Source organism: Mauremys mutica, chromosome 12 (assembly GCF_020497125.1).
Source record: "Mauremys mutica isolate MM-2020 ecotype Southern chromosome 12, ASM2049712v1, whole genome shotgun sequence".
Classification (NCBI taxonomy): domain Eukaryota; kingdom Metazoa; phylum Chordata; order Testudines; family Geoemydidae; genus Mauremys; species Mauremys mutica.
This window is the reverse complement of record NC_059083.1, coordinates 44,628,250-44,643,989: the sequence shown is the minus strand read 5'-3', so window position 1 is coordinate 44,643,989 and position 15,740 is coordinate 44,628,250. Positions and strand designations below refer to the sequence as shown.

General features: G+C 54.0%; 1 protein-coding gene across 1 annotated transcript; it reads left to right on the top strand.

The window, feature by feature from the left end:
• The first annotated feature begins 2,007 nt into the window (after positions 1-2,007).
• Positions 2,008-13,277, top strand: LOC123345955 (E3 ubiquitin-protein ligase TRIM39-like). Its single transcript, XM_044983095.1, has 6 exons — positions 2,008-2,505; positions 4,113-4,208; positions 4,993-5,223; positions 5,751-5,773; positions 5,873-5,976; positions 12,488-13,277. Exons 1-6 carry the CDS (start codon positions 2,086-2,088, stop codon positions 13,045-13,047), a joined length of 1,434 nt encoding a protein of 477 aa, XP_044839030.1. The 5' UTR covers positions 2,008-2,085; the 3' UTR covers positions 13,048-13,277.
• Positions 13,278-15,740: the final 2,463 nt, after the last annotated feature.

Genomic DNA, 15,740 nt, shown 5'->3' with positions numbered 1-15,740 from the left:
ATTGATAGAGGAAGTTATAAAGAGACTGGTTATGAGTAAAACTCTCTTTTTAACCTAAATGCTCTAGCAGAAATAAGAATTTGTTCATACTCACAACTTTGAAAAGAATTAATACTACGACTTAGTATTGACAGCTTTCGTAGGAGAAAGAGGCTTCGAAGCAGGTTGAGACGACAAGGAAACAGAGAGATGTATCGCCTGCCCTAATGGAGGATTGTCACCCTTTTTATAGGGAGAAATCCTTCCTCCTATGCCCAAATTTGTCTTTCCCCCATGGAAAGGTGAGGGTACCTGTTTTCATAGGCTGACCTTTGTGTACGTATTAAATGACAACTATCTACGTATTTTGTGGTGTACTTGTTAGATTTTGTGGGCAGAAATACTCTCCTTTTGCACCTAACTAGGTGAAAGGTTAGCAGATATTCGAAAAGTCCCTAGACAATTTGCGTAGGTTTGTCTCCTATTATTACTTTTCTGAGTAAGGGTCTTAAAGGTTGCTTTCAGCATCACAGAGGAAATAGGCCAGGATGTCTGGCCTAGAAGTTTCTAGGTATCTTATATTACTGCTTATTGCAAATTCTATTAATCTATGCAGCCTACACACTTTTATCAAAAAGACATTTTATACAGACCAACAGATTAATCCTCAGGGCTACACCGGCTCCATGCGCATTCCCACACCTCGCCCTCTCTGTTTCCCTATCTGTTAACTCTGCTGTGTTAGATAAATGATGGCACGAAATTAGGGGGTTTTCCATGGGGGATGGGGATTTAAGGCCTGAGTTCTCAGTGGCACAGTATTGCCAACCCCAAACTTTTGAAAATCATGAGTCAGGATCCCCAGAATGATGTGATGCCTTTTGTGAGACTAAAAAATAAAAATACTAATAAATGTTGAGTTCTTTCAATTTGCCTTCTGATTCTCACACTTTAGGCTGACTCAGGTCACATTTTAAGTTTTTTTCTGCAACCAAGAAAACTAGAAACTTCCTTTGTTTAGGTGTGTCCCTAAGTTCTGTTTGCTAGAAGCTGGGAATGGGCAACAAGGGATGGATCACTCGATGATCACCTGTTCTGTTCATTTCCCCTGGGGCACCTGGCATTGGCCACTGTTGGAAGACGGGATACTGGGCTTGAAGGACCATTGGTCTGACCCAGTCTGGCCATTCTTATGTTCATGAGATTCATTATAAAATCATCAATGTTGGCAACACTTTTGACACTGTGTCTCCTTTACACTGAGGCAGAGCTGCCTTAGTGTATGTCACAATCAGGCCTTTGAAACATTGATTTCAGTTTAACCACGTTTTTTGCCTGTGAATTGAATATCCCTAGACTCAGAAGGATTAGATTTTATCGGTAGATGTCAGCAAATGTTGATTTCACTTTGTGCACACAAACCAATGAAAAAATATTTCCATTGATAAGAACTGAGATTTACAAATAGCTACAGTATGAAAAATGCTGCTTGAGAACTTACTAGAGTTTAATTTAAGGAGATTTACTTTGCATGTTTTGACATGAGATGTTGACAGTTTGTGTTTTAACAGTTACACCTTTTAACTTTTTGAATCTCTGTGTCTACTGTCATAAAATAATTGTCTGAATAAAATATTGTCTGAACCCCCCCCCAATTTCCCACAACTGTGAACAATATTGATAAAAACTGAAACTGTGAAAGTTTAAATAGATAAATATATAAACATTCTTACAAATTAATATTAATCTTATCTGTCAAAATTACATATTAAATCAAATGAATTCTGCCAAGGCTAAATATCACTCCTTAGACAAGCAGTTCTGTCAGCTCAGCAGGACAAGGGGAAGCTGATGTCCATGTGAAGCCCCAGTGACTCCCCACACACACACCAGCAGAGGGGGCTGATTGCAGGATCAGAGCCTTGTTGGGATGTTTCTCACCAAAGCCTCCAGGGCTGGAACATTATGGGTGATCTGGCTCCTGCTCAGCAAACAGCCTGAGTCAGTTCCAGGAAGGGAAACACCCAATTGCTGCTGCTGCAGGCGGGACCTATTTCTGAGCTCAGGAAAGTGAGACTAACCCTGTCACACTGTCCAGAGGGAACCATGGCCACAGACAACCCCGTGGAAAGTCTCCAGGAGGAAGCCACGTGCCCCATCTGTCTGGAGTATTTTAAGGACCCGGTGATTATAGACTGTGGGCACCATTTCTGCCGAGCCTGCATCGCCCAGTGCTGGGGGGAGATACCAGATACAGACGTCTCCTGCCCTCAGTGCAGAGAAACTGTGCAACAGGGAAACCTCAGGCCGAACAGGAAGCTGGCAAATGTTGTAGAAATGGTCAAACGGCTGAGTTTACAGGCAGCAAAGGGAGCAGGAGAGGAGAGGGTGTGTGGGGAACACCAGGAGACTCTGAAACTGTTCTGTGAAGAGGATCAAACTTCTGTCTGTGTGGTTTGCCATCTGTCCCGGGCTCACAGAGAGCACAGGGTGGTTCCCATAAAGGAGGCTGCCCAGGAGTACAAGGTAGGGAATTGCTGTCACGTTTAATGGGTAATAACTTTGGATTTTAATTACAGGCTGATTTCACTGAAAGTTGCCTGTCACAGGTGTGATGCATCATTCAGCTCTGTAAAGCCTTCACTGTATGGGAGATGCTATCACAAAAAATCAAGTCTTCAAAGATACCTGCTGTGGGAAACTTTTCTCTGAGATTCTGAATGTTTTTCACACTCAGCTTCCACTGCTGAAATAAGGGGACTTTTTCCACCACGGCCGGTGTTAACAATCAGTGAGGTTTAAATCACACGAGCTGCAGGCCAGTCTAGTGAGTGTGTTACCTTCAGACTGGAGAACTGATCATTTAAATATCAACACTGTTAATTATTTCGTTTCCCTGTGAGAGCGGAGAGGGAGAATTACAGCTCGGCACCATTTATTGCCAGTGACGCCTCCTTCCAGTGCCACAAGCGGGTGATGTTTGGGAGATGCCACCTCTTATTTCCCCCCAGTAAAGGAGGCTCGAGCCCAGCAGAGCCCAGGGGTACATTCTAGCCCCATGGGGGGAGTCCGGCCCCAGGAGCCCCTTAGAGCCAATCAGCAACTCCATCCTGTTTTGAACAATGCACCATTTGAACAGATCACGTGCCTCCATTTAGTGACTCACGTGGGCGGAGCTTCAAAAAATCCAGCCACCTTTGCCCATCCCCCATTCTGATCCTGGCTCATCCATGAAGCTGTTTTGCTGGATGCAAAGGCTGCTTTTCTGCCTCCTGTCTCTCACTAGCTCCTGCTGGCTCCCTTCCTGCTTCCCTGCAGCAGCACCGCAGGGGTGTCACCAAACAGCTCCCCAGGAGCTCTCAGCAGCAGCAGCTGCAGCAGCAGCCTGGGCCCTTGGGCAGAGGGCAGGAGAGAACTCGAGGGCTCAGAGAAAAGAGAAAAAGTTAAACGGGGAGATCTCAGCAGGCGGCTCTGGGGGGCTGCCAGGGGTGTTGCACAGAGCGGGGCTGACGGGGCAGGAGCACGTTGCTGTGCCGGGTGAATGACTCACACGCTGTCAAAGGGGAAGAGAGCCCTGGATTGTTACAGCTCTGGAGCAGTTATAATTATGGGTGGCACATTCCCCCAGACCGAGTGTTCCCTGGTCCTCACTGACCTCCAGCCACATCACAGCTTCACCCTGTGCAGTTAATGGGACTGCGCTCGCTCAGGTGCTCAGCCGCTGCCTGGGGGAGGCCACGTGGGAGCCTGGACAGAGGAGAGCACAGTGGGGTCTTGTTCCTGGCCTGGGTCTGGGTACAGAGCAGCGAGGTGCTGCCCCAACCTCTTCACTGGCACCGGCAGGAGGGACCGTTCAGAACCTTCCCAGCTGTTTCCCCTCTGGCCTGTGCTCAGTGATGTGAAGCTTTAGCTCAGACACAGGCTCTGAGAAGTCCTGAGTGTCTGCAGGGAGCAGAGCCCCTGCTCTGAGACTGGCGTCTGCTCCCATGAGGCCTTTGGGGCCGGCTGAGCCGAGTCTGCTGCCTCCTTCCAGGGTATTTACTGCTCATGTGTGCAATGCCAATATGGACAGTACTGTCCACCCATCGGACAGGCAGACTAATGGCTGTTTATCGCACATGATGTCCCTGCAGGAGAAACTCCAGGGAGCCTTGGGCCCTCTGAGGAAGGAGCTGGAAGAGGCCCTGGCTCTGATGTCTGCAGAGGAGGAGAAAACCACAGAGTGGCAGGTGGGTATCTGGGTTTATTCCTCCCTGAGCCCTTCCCCTTGAAGCGTTCCCAGGAATGACGGGGCCGTAAAGCTCCAGGAGGAGGTTATGACCCTGCTCTGGTTGTTTGCTCCGTTGCACAGGCTTGGTGCTAGCTATGGGCCGGAATCTCCCCTGCGCCCGGCTCATTGCCCTGCCCACTGCTCCACCCCCATTAGGCCTCCTCTCCCCGAGGCACCACCCACACTCCCCTCCTGCTCTGCCCCATGCCCCACTCCCACTCAGCCCCATCCCCAGCCGCAGCCGGCATCCCTCACCCCTTCCACGGCACCGAGACCAAAGCCTCTGCCTCCTTCCCCCGGGGAGGGGGGATTTGGGGAGGGATCCAACAGGGGAAGGAGGGGGCGGAGTCAGGGCAGGGGCGCGAGTCCCCTCCGGGCTCTGCCTGTGGAGGCAAAATAACTGCCTATTCGCATCCTGACTGAACATCGGTCGGGATGCAGCACAATGAAGTAAATATCGGGACAGTCCCGATAAATATCGGGACGTCTGGTCACCCTAATCCCATGCCACCTGCAATAACAGACTGCGTCTTTACAAAGCACCCTAGACAACCCCGCTATGGAACTGGCCATATGGACTCTGAACTAAAACAAACCCTTTAGGATACGTTTCCCAAAGAAGTAAATCTCCTTAAAAACCTGATACTGATCTAATCCCCTGCTTCATCGACAGAGGCCCAGTCTGTGTAAGTCAGCATCTGGCTCACGTTTTCTCTGTGCCTTTCCTATTCTTCTATTTCAAGGGGAAAGTGAAGAATAGGAGAGAGATGATTGCAGGTGAATTTAACAAACTGCACACACTGCTGAGAGAGGAGGAGCAGCTGCTTCTGCAGAGCCTGGAGGAGGAGGAGAAGGAGACTCTGCAGAGACTAAGGGAAAATGTAACCAAACTCTCCCAGCAAAGCTCCTCTCTGCAGCAGCTGATCACAGAGATCGAGGAGAAGTGTCAGCAACCAGTTGTGGAGCTGCTAAAGGTGAGACGGCATCAAAATTCATCTCCACCCATCCAGAATTAGAACTCAGATCCCTGGGTCTGGATTCCAACAATTAGAGTAAATGTGTTCTGTGGTTTACTGACAAACAGAACATCCGGCTAAGGGCTCCATCAGTTCCAAAATATCCCAGTTCATGTTAGAGGGGAATTCTCCTCATGGAGACCCAGTGAGGCCATGGGAGATTAAATGGATGATAGAAGAATGATACTGAGCTGAACCCATCCCTGCTCTGACTCCAGAACATTGGACCCAACACTGTCGATAAACACAGATACTGATGGGTTGGGTCCCTAGAAGGGAGAATCCTGTAGCTAAATTCCTGTCTCACCTACATAAATGAAAGAAGTGTTAATGCAAAACAGTGTACTAGATTTGATAACAAAACAGTGAAGCCTGGGAGGGTTGATCTATTTTCTAGATGAAAGTTTGATGCCCAGAGTGAAACTCTCACAGTTTTATGCACATTGCGTTAATACAGAACATTGATTCTCTTTTTTTCCTTTCAGGATGTGAAAAGCACATTGAGCAGGTGTGTTTCCTATTGTCATTGCTCTTATATTCGTGGTGGTGGTTCTGGGATGATGTGTGTACACAGCAGCTGAGTGATGATGGGACATTTTCTTCATAGGAGTGAGAATGTGAAACTCCAGGAACTAGAAGCTGTTTCTACTAACCTGAAGAACGTGTATAAAATTTCCCTTGACATGAGGGAAGCGCTGAAGAGATTCGTAGGTGAGTGGATTCTACTGGGACATTCAGCTGTGTTGTGCCTGGGGCTCTGGACAGAGCCTGGGACCCCAGGACACGCATGGGCCCAGCTGACAGGCTTGGAGCTGTGATAGCTGGAGGCTGATGTGCTCAGTGCTGGGCAGTTTGCCTGCTACTTACAGCCACCTGCTGGTACTTGCCCAGGAGTCTGAGCAGGCCCCGTCACTCTGACATCCTGACCCCTCCATGGCTGAGTTACCACGTTCAGTCATTTCAGGGTGTCTTGGCAAGGTTCCTGCCTCAGTTTATCCTCTGCAGCACTCCTTATATTATGCTTCACAGTCTAAAAGGTCTGAGAGAAAAGTCCTGTCCTGTGGTCCACTCTGAGTCCCAGTAAAGCCCAAAATAAAATGTTTTCCTTCACTCTGCTCCAGCCTCCAGCTCTCAGTCCAGCTCCTCACTGTCCTCAAGTCAGGAGCCCTCAGTCCTTCCCGGAGCTGGGCTTGGATTAGTTTCCATGGTGTAATCAGATGACTCCAGCCCTCCCTCCTGGAGCTGGGTCATTTCAGACTGTGCCTTTATTCTCTGCATCCACTTTCTGCAGCCGGGGGCAGCTCTCCAGGGTTCTGTCCTGCTACAGCTGCTGCTGTCATTGTGGTCTCTGGCAGCTCCTCCCCCTTAGGGGAGCTCTTCTGCCTAGGACAGTGGTTGCCAAACTGTTTTGGTCCTGCCCTCCCTTACCTGGTTTGCACCCCCACCCTGGGAGCTGCTGTCAGGAACTGGGCCAGGAACGGGGCTCCAGTTGGGGCCAGAAGCTGGGGGCTATGGCTGGGAGTGGACCCGCAGTTGGGGATGGGAGCTGGGGGCGGAACCATGTTTGGGGCTGGGGCTGCAGCTGGGTTCTCAGCCTGGAGCAGGGCTGGGAGTGAGTGGCTGAAGTCGGGGCCGGAGATGCAGCTGGGGCTGAGGGTGGGGCCGGAGTGGAGCTGGGGGCAAAGCAGGGCTGGGTGACATTCCCTTCCCGCCACCCATGGGGGCTGGTCCATGCCCTGTCAGGCCCCCCAAATGTTCCTCCACACCCCCTAGGGGAGCACAACCCACAGTTTGGGGAGCACTGCTCTAGGAGCCGCTTCCAGGCTCCTTGCTCTGGTGAGCTCTCCTGGGAGCTCCTCTCCTCAACAGCTTCCTGTCCCTAGGATCCCTTCAGCTGAGCCCTGGTTACCCTTTATCAGCCTCATTAGCTGTTTCGCTGCAAAGTAGCCACGTAGGGATTCAGTTACTGCCAGGTTGGTCTGGGTTGTCTCATTCTCCCTTACAGGGGCCTGTCACAGGTAGACTGGCCCCTGACTCCCCTAACAGGACCAGCCCTCTTGATACATTTCCCCCCACCCCCAGAGCCAACCTGTATTCAAAGGGAGGCGTGACCATGGCTGACACTTGGTTATGTTCTGCTAGAAAAGTTTCAAACTCCAGAGAAGTAAATTGGTGGCTACTTCCAGGAGCTGCACGAACCTAGGGAGGCAGGGAGCCTGCCTTACCCCTGGGCCCCCGCTGCGCCACTGACCAGACTTTTAATGTCCCAGTCAGTGGTGCCAACCGGAGCCGCCAGGGTCCCTTTTCGACCAGGCATTCCAATAAAAAAACAGACGCCTGGCAACCCTATGGACAGGTGCCAACCGCTAGGTCCTGTCCACATGGCCCAGTAACACCCTGCTGAGCCAGGTACAGGCAGCCACATGCCAGCCCAGGCCCCTGGCAAGGATGCTGAGCTGCCAGCTGCCACGGTCACTAACAGTGTTAACACTGTCACATGCCACTCACCAGGCTTAGAGCCCCCAGGGCCCAGCCCCAGGAACTGCTGTAACCTAGAACCAGAGCAATGCAGGGCTGGAAGGGCCCTTGAGAGGTCACCTAGTCCAGCCCCCCACACTAGGTCAGGGACTAGACTATCCCTGGCAGGGATTTGTCCAACCTGTTCTTACAAACCTCCAGTGACGGGGATCCCACAACCTCCCCTGGAGCCGGGTCCAGAGCTTCACGGCCCTTAGAATTAGAAAGTGTTTCCTAATCTCCAGCCTCAACCTCCTTTGCTGCAGATTGTGCCCATTGCTCCTTGGACAGGCCATCACCCTGCCCGCTGGGGGCACTGGCTGTGTCACCAAGCCTGAGCATCGCTGTTATTGCACTGAATGGCTGGCGGCGCTGGGCTGGCTCAGGGGGGCAGTGAGGGCAGCTGGGGCCTTTAACTCCCCAGTCACCAATCTCAGCCCAGGCTCAGAGTCCAGTTCCCAGCGGACAGGAGCTCACATCGTAACTCACTTTAACGGCAGCCTCACTGGCCATCTCCGCAGGGAGGCCAAGGCCTGCACGGGCCGCAGGGACGATTCCTCCCCAGGGAGAGGCTCCGGCAGGTGTCAGGGCTGAGCCATGTTGGCAGGACAGTCGGGGGCTCACACGGCCTCTATCTCCTTATACCCTCAATACACAGAGCTCCAGCAGCCGGGGTGTAAAACCCAATTCGTATCCCCAGCACTGAACTCACTGACACTTCCCCAAGGGTCCTCTCCTACTGGGGCTGGGGAGTGAGTAAGGGGCACTGGAAGAGGGGGGCCATTGGGCCATGGCCCCATCACTTTTACCAATGGGAGGGCTGTTCCCTCCCACTTTTTACCAGATGTAAGGGTGAGCGAGGTTGGGGGAGTGGGCCGAGAGGAGAGACCAGGGGGTCAGGGTGTGGGGAAGAGGTGGGGTGAAGGCAGGGGCTCAGGAAGCAGGGGCAGTGTGAGAGCGAGGGTTCAGGGGTGCGGTGACAGGAGCTCAGGGAGAAGGGCTGGCACGAGTGGGTGACCCCTCTACTTTTAGGGAGCTTCCATCACTCCTGGGGAGAGCACCATCCCGGCTCCTGATCCATGGGCACATCTGTGTATTTGCCGGGTGTACAGAGCTCTCTGTGTGGAGACACTTTCACGCTCACCCAGGAACCTGTGCTGGGAGGCCCCACTGCCCAGGAGGCCGAGGGCTCTCACTCCCCTGCCCTGGGGGTGAAGGGAGGGGCCCTGGGGCTGCTGTTCCCTGTCCCAGGAAGGGGGTGAAGGGGATGTGGACACAGACAATGTCCCCTTTTGCACTGTGAGGGGCAGACCTGGCTCCACCCTGGGCTTCAGAGCCTGAGCTCCAGCCAGAACCTGAAAATCTATGCGGCTATTTTTAATTCCAAAGAGGGAGCCCCGCAAGCCTGAATCTGTCCACCCTGTTCCGAGACTCGCTGCTGCAGGCTGTGTAGAAGGATCCAAAGTGTCTCCAGAGTCTGGGTGTGAAAGTTCCCAGCGTGTCTGTCCCAGGGCTGGTTAATGAGAGCAAGTGGGGGTGGCTGGCGCAGTTGTTAGATGGAGACACCTGAGCTCCTGGGGCTCTGAGACGGTCTCTGTGACTGTTATCCGCTCTGGGAGATGCCCAGGTGCAGCTGCAGAAGGTCTGTGCCGCTAGCAGCATCCATGGGACAAATGGCTCTGGGCAGAGAGTTCAGGCTGGAGCCGAGTCTACATTTTCAGCCTGATTTGTGGGGGTGAGATCAGGGGCCCAGGGGGCATTTGTCTGCAAAGGGCAAATTAACCAGCAGCTCTGGAGTGTTTCATAGCTGCTGTCCTGAGCCTGGCCTGCCTGTAACTGCGTTTCTGGGGGTGTTGACAGTCTCTCACTGCAAGTCACTGGGATTGGGCCTCCTAAGTTGCTCAGACAGGTTTGCAGTGGAGCTGGGTGAAATGTTTTGGACAAATAGTTTATTTGCTGGAAAATTATATTTCGGGTTAACAGAAACTATTCGTGAATCCATGTCGGGTTTGCTGACTAGCTTCAATTAAGAGGAAAAGGTGCTGCCTCTTCCCTTGTAGCCTTTAGCCCAGTGGCTGGGCCCTCAGCTGGGAGCCCCAGGTTCAGTCCCCCCCGTGTGATGCCATGAGGGCTTGAACCGCTGGGCTCCAGGTGTCTGATGACGTCCCCCTGTGTCTGAACACTGCCATGGGCACTGGGCCAGAGCGTGGGAGTGAGAATGACTCTGCAGCCCAGTGGGTTGGGCCCCCACCTGGGAGCCCAGAGTCCAGCTCCTCTGCTCCAGTGACCCTGTAATTATTGATCCATCACCCCCGTGAGGGGAGGGGTTACGGCCCCTGGCACAGCAGTGTCTCAGGCCATGTCTGCCGGGGTTTCCTTGCACTGATGTAGCTGCACCGGTGCAAACCCCTAGTGCAGACGCGCTGTGCAGGTGTGAACTGGGACTGGTCCCCAGTGCAGCTTCTCCCAGATGGAGGGGGCAGTAAGTGGGGAAATGCCCCCTCCCCTCCCCACTGCCCTGGCCTCATTAGCAACAGCCCATTAGTGCGTATTTATACCCCGCCCCCGAATCTTCCACTGCACTGCTCCCCAAGTGAGCCCAATCCAGACAACTGCCCCCGTGGGGCTGGGCTGGGCGAGGGGAGAGGCTGGCTGTGGGGTTTCCCTGGCTGGAAGGTGGGGCCTATGCGGCCCACCATCATGGAGAGTCCCAGCTGCTCCCCCTGGGGCAGGGCTGCACCCCCAGTGTGTAGGGGACAGCACCGACCTGCTCTGAGCGAGAAACCAACCACACATGGCCCGAAAGCAACAGAGATTCCCTGGGCCCTGCCTCTCCCTCCCCCCTCTCTGGCTCCCGCCCCTCCCTTACCCTTCCCCCACCCCTGTGAGGGACCCTGGACCCTGCGTCTATTCTGACCCCTCACCAACATCCCTCCCTCTCTTCTCACTCCCTTTCTGCTCCCCTGGGCCCCTGCCCCTCTACTCCCACTTTGCCTCCCTGGCACATGCCCCTGCCCTCCACCCATCTCTGCCCCACTGGGACAGCCCCTCCCTTCTCCCCCTGCCCTCCTGGCATCTGCCCCTCTCCCCCAAACATCCTCTGCACCCTGGAGCCCTCCCATCACTTCACACCCCCGCTGTGTCCTGGCATCCACCTCTCCCCTTTCCCTCCTTTGTGCCATGTCTCCCACCCGACCCCTCACCCTCCTCTGCTGTCCTGACTTTCACCCTTCTTACTCCCCTCAGCCCTCCTGACACCTGCCCCTCTCCCCACCCTCTCTGACCCCTGGCACCCGCCCCTTCCCTCGTCCCCCTGTGCCCACCCCTCCTCTAGCCCCACTCTGACCCCTGGCACCTGCCTCTCCCCAATCCCCTCTCCTAACACCTCCCTCTACCCACCTGCCCTGCCTCTCACCCCTCTCTGCCCCCTGGTGCTTCTCCCTCCCCTCCTCTGCCCTCCCTGTGCCTGCCCTTCTGCTCAACCCCCTCAATCCCCTGGCACCTGCCCTTCCCCTCCCCCCCACACCCTTCTGCTGCCTGCCCCTTCCCTCCTCCTGCCCCTCAACACCCGACCCTCCCCTTGGCCCCTTCCTTCCTGGTACCCAGCCCCTCCCCACCCTCTGCCCCACTGACCCTGCTCTCCTCTCGCCCCTCTGCCACCATCACTCATGACACCTTCTCTTTATTTCTCACCCATGCCCCTCCCCTCCCCCTCTGGCTCCGTGACACCTGCACCCCTCACCACCCCTCCAGTCCCCTGGTGCCAGCTCCTCCTGTGCCCCAAGTCCCAGCTCTACCCTGGCCCCATCTGCCTCCCTGGTGCCTGCTGTTTCCTTTGCCCCCTCTGCCTGCCTGGTGCAAGTCCCTTCCCTCACCCCCCTGGTCTCAGCCCTTCCCCTCACCTCAGCCCTGCCCCACCCCTCCCCTCCCCCTCTCCTAACCTCTTGGCCCCACCTTCCCTTCATCCTCCCTGGTGCCCACATCTCCCTGCACACGCCTCTGCCCCCCTAGGGCCTGCCCTTCTCCACACCCCTCTCCCTGCCCCCCTTCTGCTCACCTGCTCCCTCACCCCACATTCTGCCCCTTTGGCATTGATGCCTGTTCATTCGCTCCCCCCCATGGTTCCACCTCCCCCACTCCTCATCATCTCACCCCCTGGCAGCTCACCCGCCCCTTAATTTGCCCTGCCCCATTGGAGCTCCCCCATTCCCTCACACCCCTCTGCCCCCTGGTGCCTGCCCCTTCCCTTGCTTCCCTGTGCCCCCTGGGGTCCATCTACTTCTGCCCTGGTGCCCACCCCCCCTCATCCCCTGCAGCCCCCTGGAACCTGCCCTTCTCTTCTCACCCCTGTCATCCTGGTGCCCCTCCCTTCCCTTATCACCCCATTGCCCTTGTGCCTTCCCCACCCCCATGTCCCTCCCTCCTCCCCCTCTGCTCCTGTCACCTCCCCCTCCCCCTCCCCTTTCCTCTCCCAGCATCAGCCTGTCCCTTCCCCTCCCCCGCGTCCCCTGACACCTTCCCACCCCCTCCCCTGCTCCTTCTGCCCTTTCCCCTCATTGTCTCCTCACAGGCAGAGGGGCCCTGACTCCCCTCAGGCAACAACCCTCCCCCCCCCCAAGTGATTAACGGGGCTGCAGGTTAATTTCGCTTTGATCCCAGTGACCAGCCCCTGCCCCCGGCCCTGACTCTGTGACTCTCTCCCCAGCGGACGTGACTCTGGATCCAGACACGGCTCATCCCAACCTCGTCCTGTCTGAGGATCGGAAACGTGTGAGACACGGAGACACACGCCAGGATCTGCCCGACAACCCTGAGAGATTTGATCCTTGTGTCTGTGTCCTGGGCGCTGAGGGGTTCGTGGGCGGGAGGCATTACTGGGAGGTGGAGGTGGGAGAGAAGCCTGTCTGGGTGCTGGGGGCTTGTAGGGAATCTGTGAGCAGGAAGGGGCAGGTCACAGCCACACCCAAGAATGGATACTGGGTCATGTGGCTGAGGGATGGGCGATACGAGGCCCGCACCTTCCCCCCGACCCCCCTCCCCGTGAGCGTCAGGCCCAGACGGGTGGGGATTTTCCTGGACTATGGGGCAGGCGAGGTCTCGTTTTACAATGTGACTGACAGGTCCCATCTCTTCACTTTCACTGGCACCTTCTCCGGGAGGCTCCGTCCTTTCTTTTGCCCAGAGCTCCATAAGGCAGGTACAAATGCAGCTCCTCTAATAATCTGTCCGGTCCCATCTCAGGCCGGAGGGAATCTCGGTCCCTGACAGTGACCCCGCGGCACAGACTGGCTCCTCCCAGCCCTGCTGCTCTTCCCACCCCTGTGGTGGGGGCCAGTTACGGCAGCAACTGGAGTTTCTGTGCTGACCGGACGCTGCCAGTTTCCCTTTTCAACTGGAGTTTCCAGTGGAACACCGGACACCTGGGAACCCCCAGCTACCACCTTTCCGCACCCCCCCAGGGGTAGCAGATGGTGGGGGATGGGGTCATTCACTCCGGTCAGAATTTTCTACCCCTGTGAAATCTCAATGTAAAATATGAAAGAAAAAAGATCATTTGAATTTAGAAAATATTATTGTAACAAGATGTAAATACAAAAATATTTTAATTTACATTTTAATAGTATTTCAAAAACAAGCATCTAACCATATTTTTAGAAATGGAATTATTTACATTTATTTTTGGATTCTTCCCTCAAATCTATAGTGAAGTTTAACTTCTCTAAATAACGTCATTTGTATTTCAACTGTGGAATTTCAAGAAATCCAAAATATTTATCTTAACAGAATAAACTATTTAATTGCCAGACTGGGTTGTTCAGTTACAATGTACATGTGTCATAAACATCATAACTACACATATGTGCAGCTTCTCTCCCCCCCCCCCTTTATTGTCTTGATTGGTTCTCTCCAGGAAATTCATCACAATTCCTCTGGGTTCCGTCCACCACCTTCTGGAATGCTCTGTAAAAATAGTGACCGACTGGTCTAATTCCTTGAAATTAGTGATTAGGAAGTTAGGTAGTTAGGTACCTTGTGGGATTTTCAAAAGTGCTTCTGTTTAGGCACCTAACTCCCTTTGGTTTCAATAGCCCTTGGGTGCCTAGCTCCCATTGGGTTCAATAGCTCTTAGGTACCTAACTCCTATTGATTTCCCTTGGGCGCATTACTTGCTTAGAAGCTTTTGAGAACCCACTAGGCATCTGTCTGTCTCTGTAGGCACTGCTGTACCTTCAAAACTCTGGCCCGTAGTGAAATTCCATGGGCCGGACTGGTCGGGACATCTGCCTCTGTTAGACCTGGACCCCGCTGTGCTTCCTGTGCCCAGCTCTGGCAATCAGGAGGCCATGCTCTGTGCTTCCTGTGCCCAGGCCCTTCCCTCTGGGCAGCCAGGGGCCAGCCAGGGCCCTCAACCTCTGTGAGCATGTCCCGTTGTCAGCTTCCCCAGGACCTGCTGCGCCCATTCTGTGCTGGCACCGCAGGAGGAGCCCTAGGAAAAGCCAGACCGGGAGGAAAGCTGGGGCTGGAGTTCCCATTGTGTTATTGTGAGTTACCTTATGAATAAAGCAAAGTCCCAGGGCAGGGTGAGTTTGACCCCACACAGCATGTGCAGACTCTGGAGCGGTGTGTGAATGCTGCTCGTTTACAGCATCCTGTGAGCAGGAGTTCATAGCTCCTTGGTCAGTTTCTAACCACCTGTCCAGTGACAGAAGCAGATCGTCCAGCAGATCCCTTAAAGCAGTTGCAGTTCAATGGCCTGGCCTCAATCCAGAGCGAGCCATGTCTAGAGTGTAGCTCCAGCTAGATGAGCTAGTGGGGGGCCGTTTGCTAGCTCCCCTCTCAGCTTGCTCAAGAATAGATACGATGCTGGTAATAGTGGTGAAAACTGAAGCATCCAGGGTGGGTTTGCTCAGTGTTGGTTGGACTATTACATGTTTGAAAGAGGGAGAGAAGATTCCTTCTCTTACTGGGGCATTGGCTGTTTAGGTGAGGGGGTGTCTCCCCCCACTCCTGTCTGCAGCAGGGCAGGGACACAGAAGATAAAACTTGGGGTAACCTGTGAATTGTGGCAGACGCGCAGAATTCCATGGCATCACACGTCCCCTGCACTGTGAGGAATGGAGAAGTTCCCATTTCTTAGCGCTGTGGTTTCAGGCTGTCTGCAGACTCAGGCAGGCATCACTGCATCACTTACACTCAGTTCCTTTTCAGGGTTATCTCTGCAACCACAAGGTCTAGAAACACAGGGTGCGATACTGTGCCGGGCCTCTGGGACGTGCAGCACAGAACTCACAGCTCTGGGGGAGATGGCAAAGATCACTTGACACCACTTCTGCACCTTTGGCATTCCAGGCTGCTCTGGGGGGGGGGGGGGGGAGATAAACCATCCCCCAGTGTAATTTAAGGTAGCCAGGGGAGCTACCCTAAGTCACAGGAGCCCAGAATGGGCCGCCTGGAGGCAGCACTCTCAGAAATGCCCATTGTGCAAACAGTATGGACACACCTCCTTCTACTTGCAGCACATTCCTTACTGCCTTTCTGCAGAACATCCCTGTTTGGAATGTGAAACTGTTTGGTGGGTTACCAAAGAATTGTGGTGAGCGAGGCAGGACACGTAGATATAGTGGGTGGGGAGTGACTTTTGGAATGGCTGCCTTGAGCTTTGGAAACAGGACACACCTGTGTGTAACTGTCATAACTATAAAGGGAAGGAAACAACCCTCCTGTGTACAATACTATAAAATCCCTCCTGGCCAGAGACACCAAAATCCTTTTACCTGTAAAGGGTTAAGAAGCTCAGGTAACCTGGCTGACACCTGACCCAAAGGACCAATAAGGGGACAAGATACTTTCAAATCTTGTGGGGGGAAGGCTTTTGTTTGTGTGCTCTTTGCTTTGGGATTGATCGCTCTTGGGACTAAGAGGGACCAGACATCAATCCAGGCTCTCCAAATCTTTCT

What these genes read in the sequence shown, in the direction of transcription:
- LOC123345955 (XM_044983095.1), top strand. Translation starts at nt 2,086, where the DNA reads ATGGCCACAGACAACCCCGTGGAAAGTCTCCAGGAGGAAGCCACGTGC. An exon ending in CAGTTGTGGAGCTGCTAAAG is followed by an intron (nt 5,224 to 5,750) that starts GTGAGACGGCAT and finishes TTTTCCTTTCAG; the next exon opens with GATGTGAAAAGCACATTGAG. An exon ending in AGCGCTGAAGAGATTCGTAG is followed by an intron (nt 5,977 to 12,487) that starts GTGAGTGGATTC and finishes CTCTCTCCCCAG; the next exon opens with CGGACGTGACTCTGGATCCA.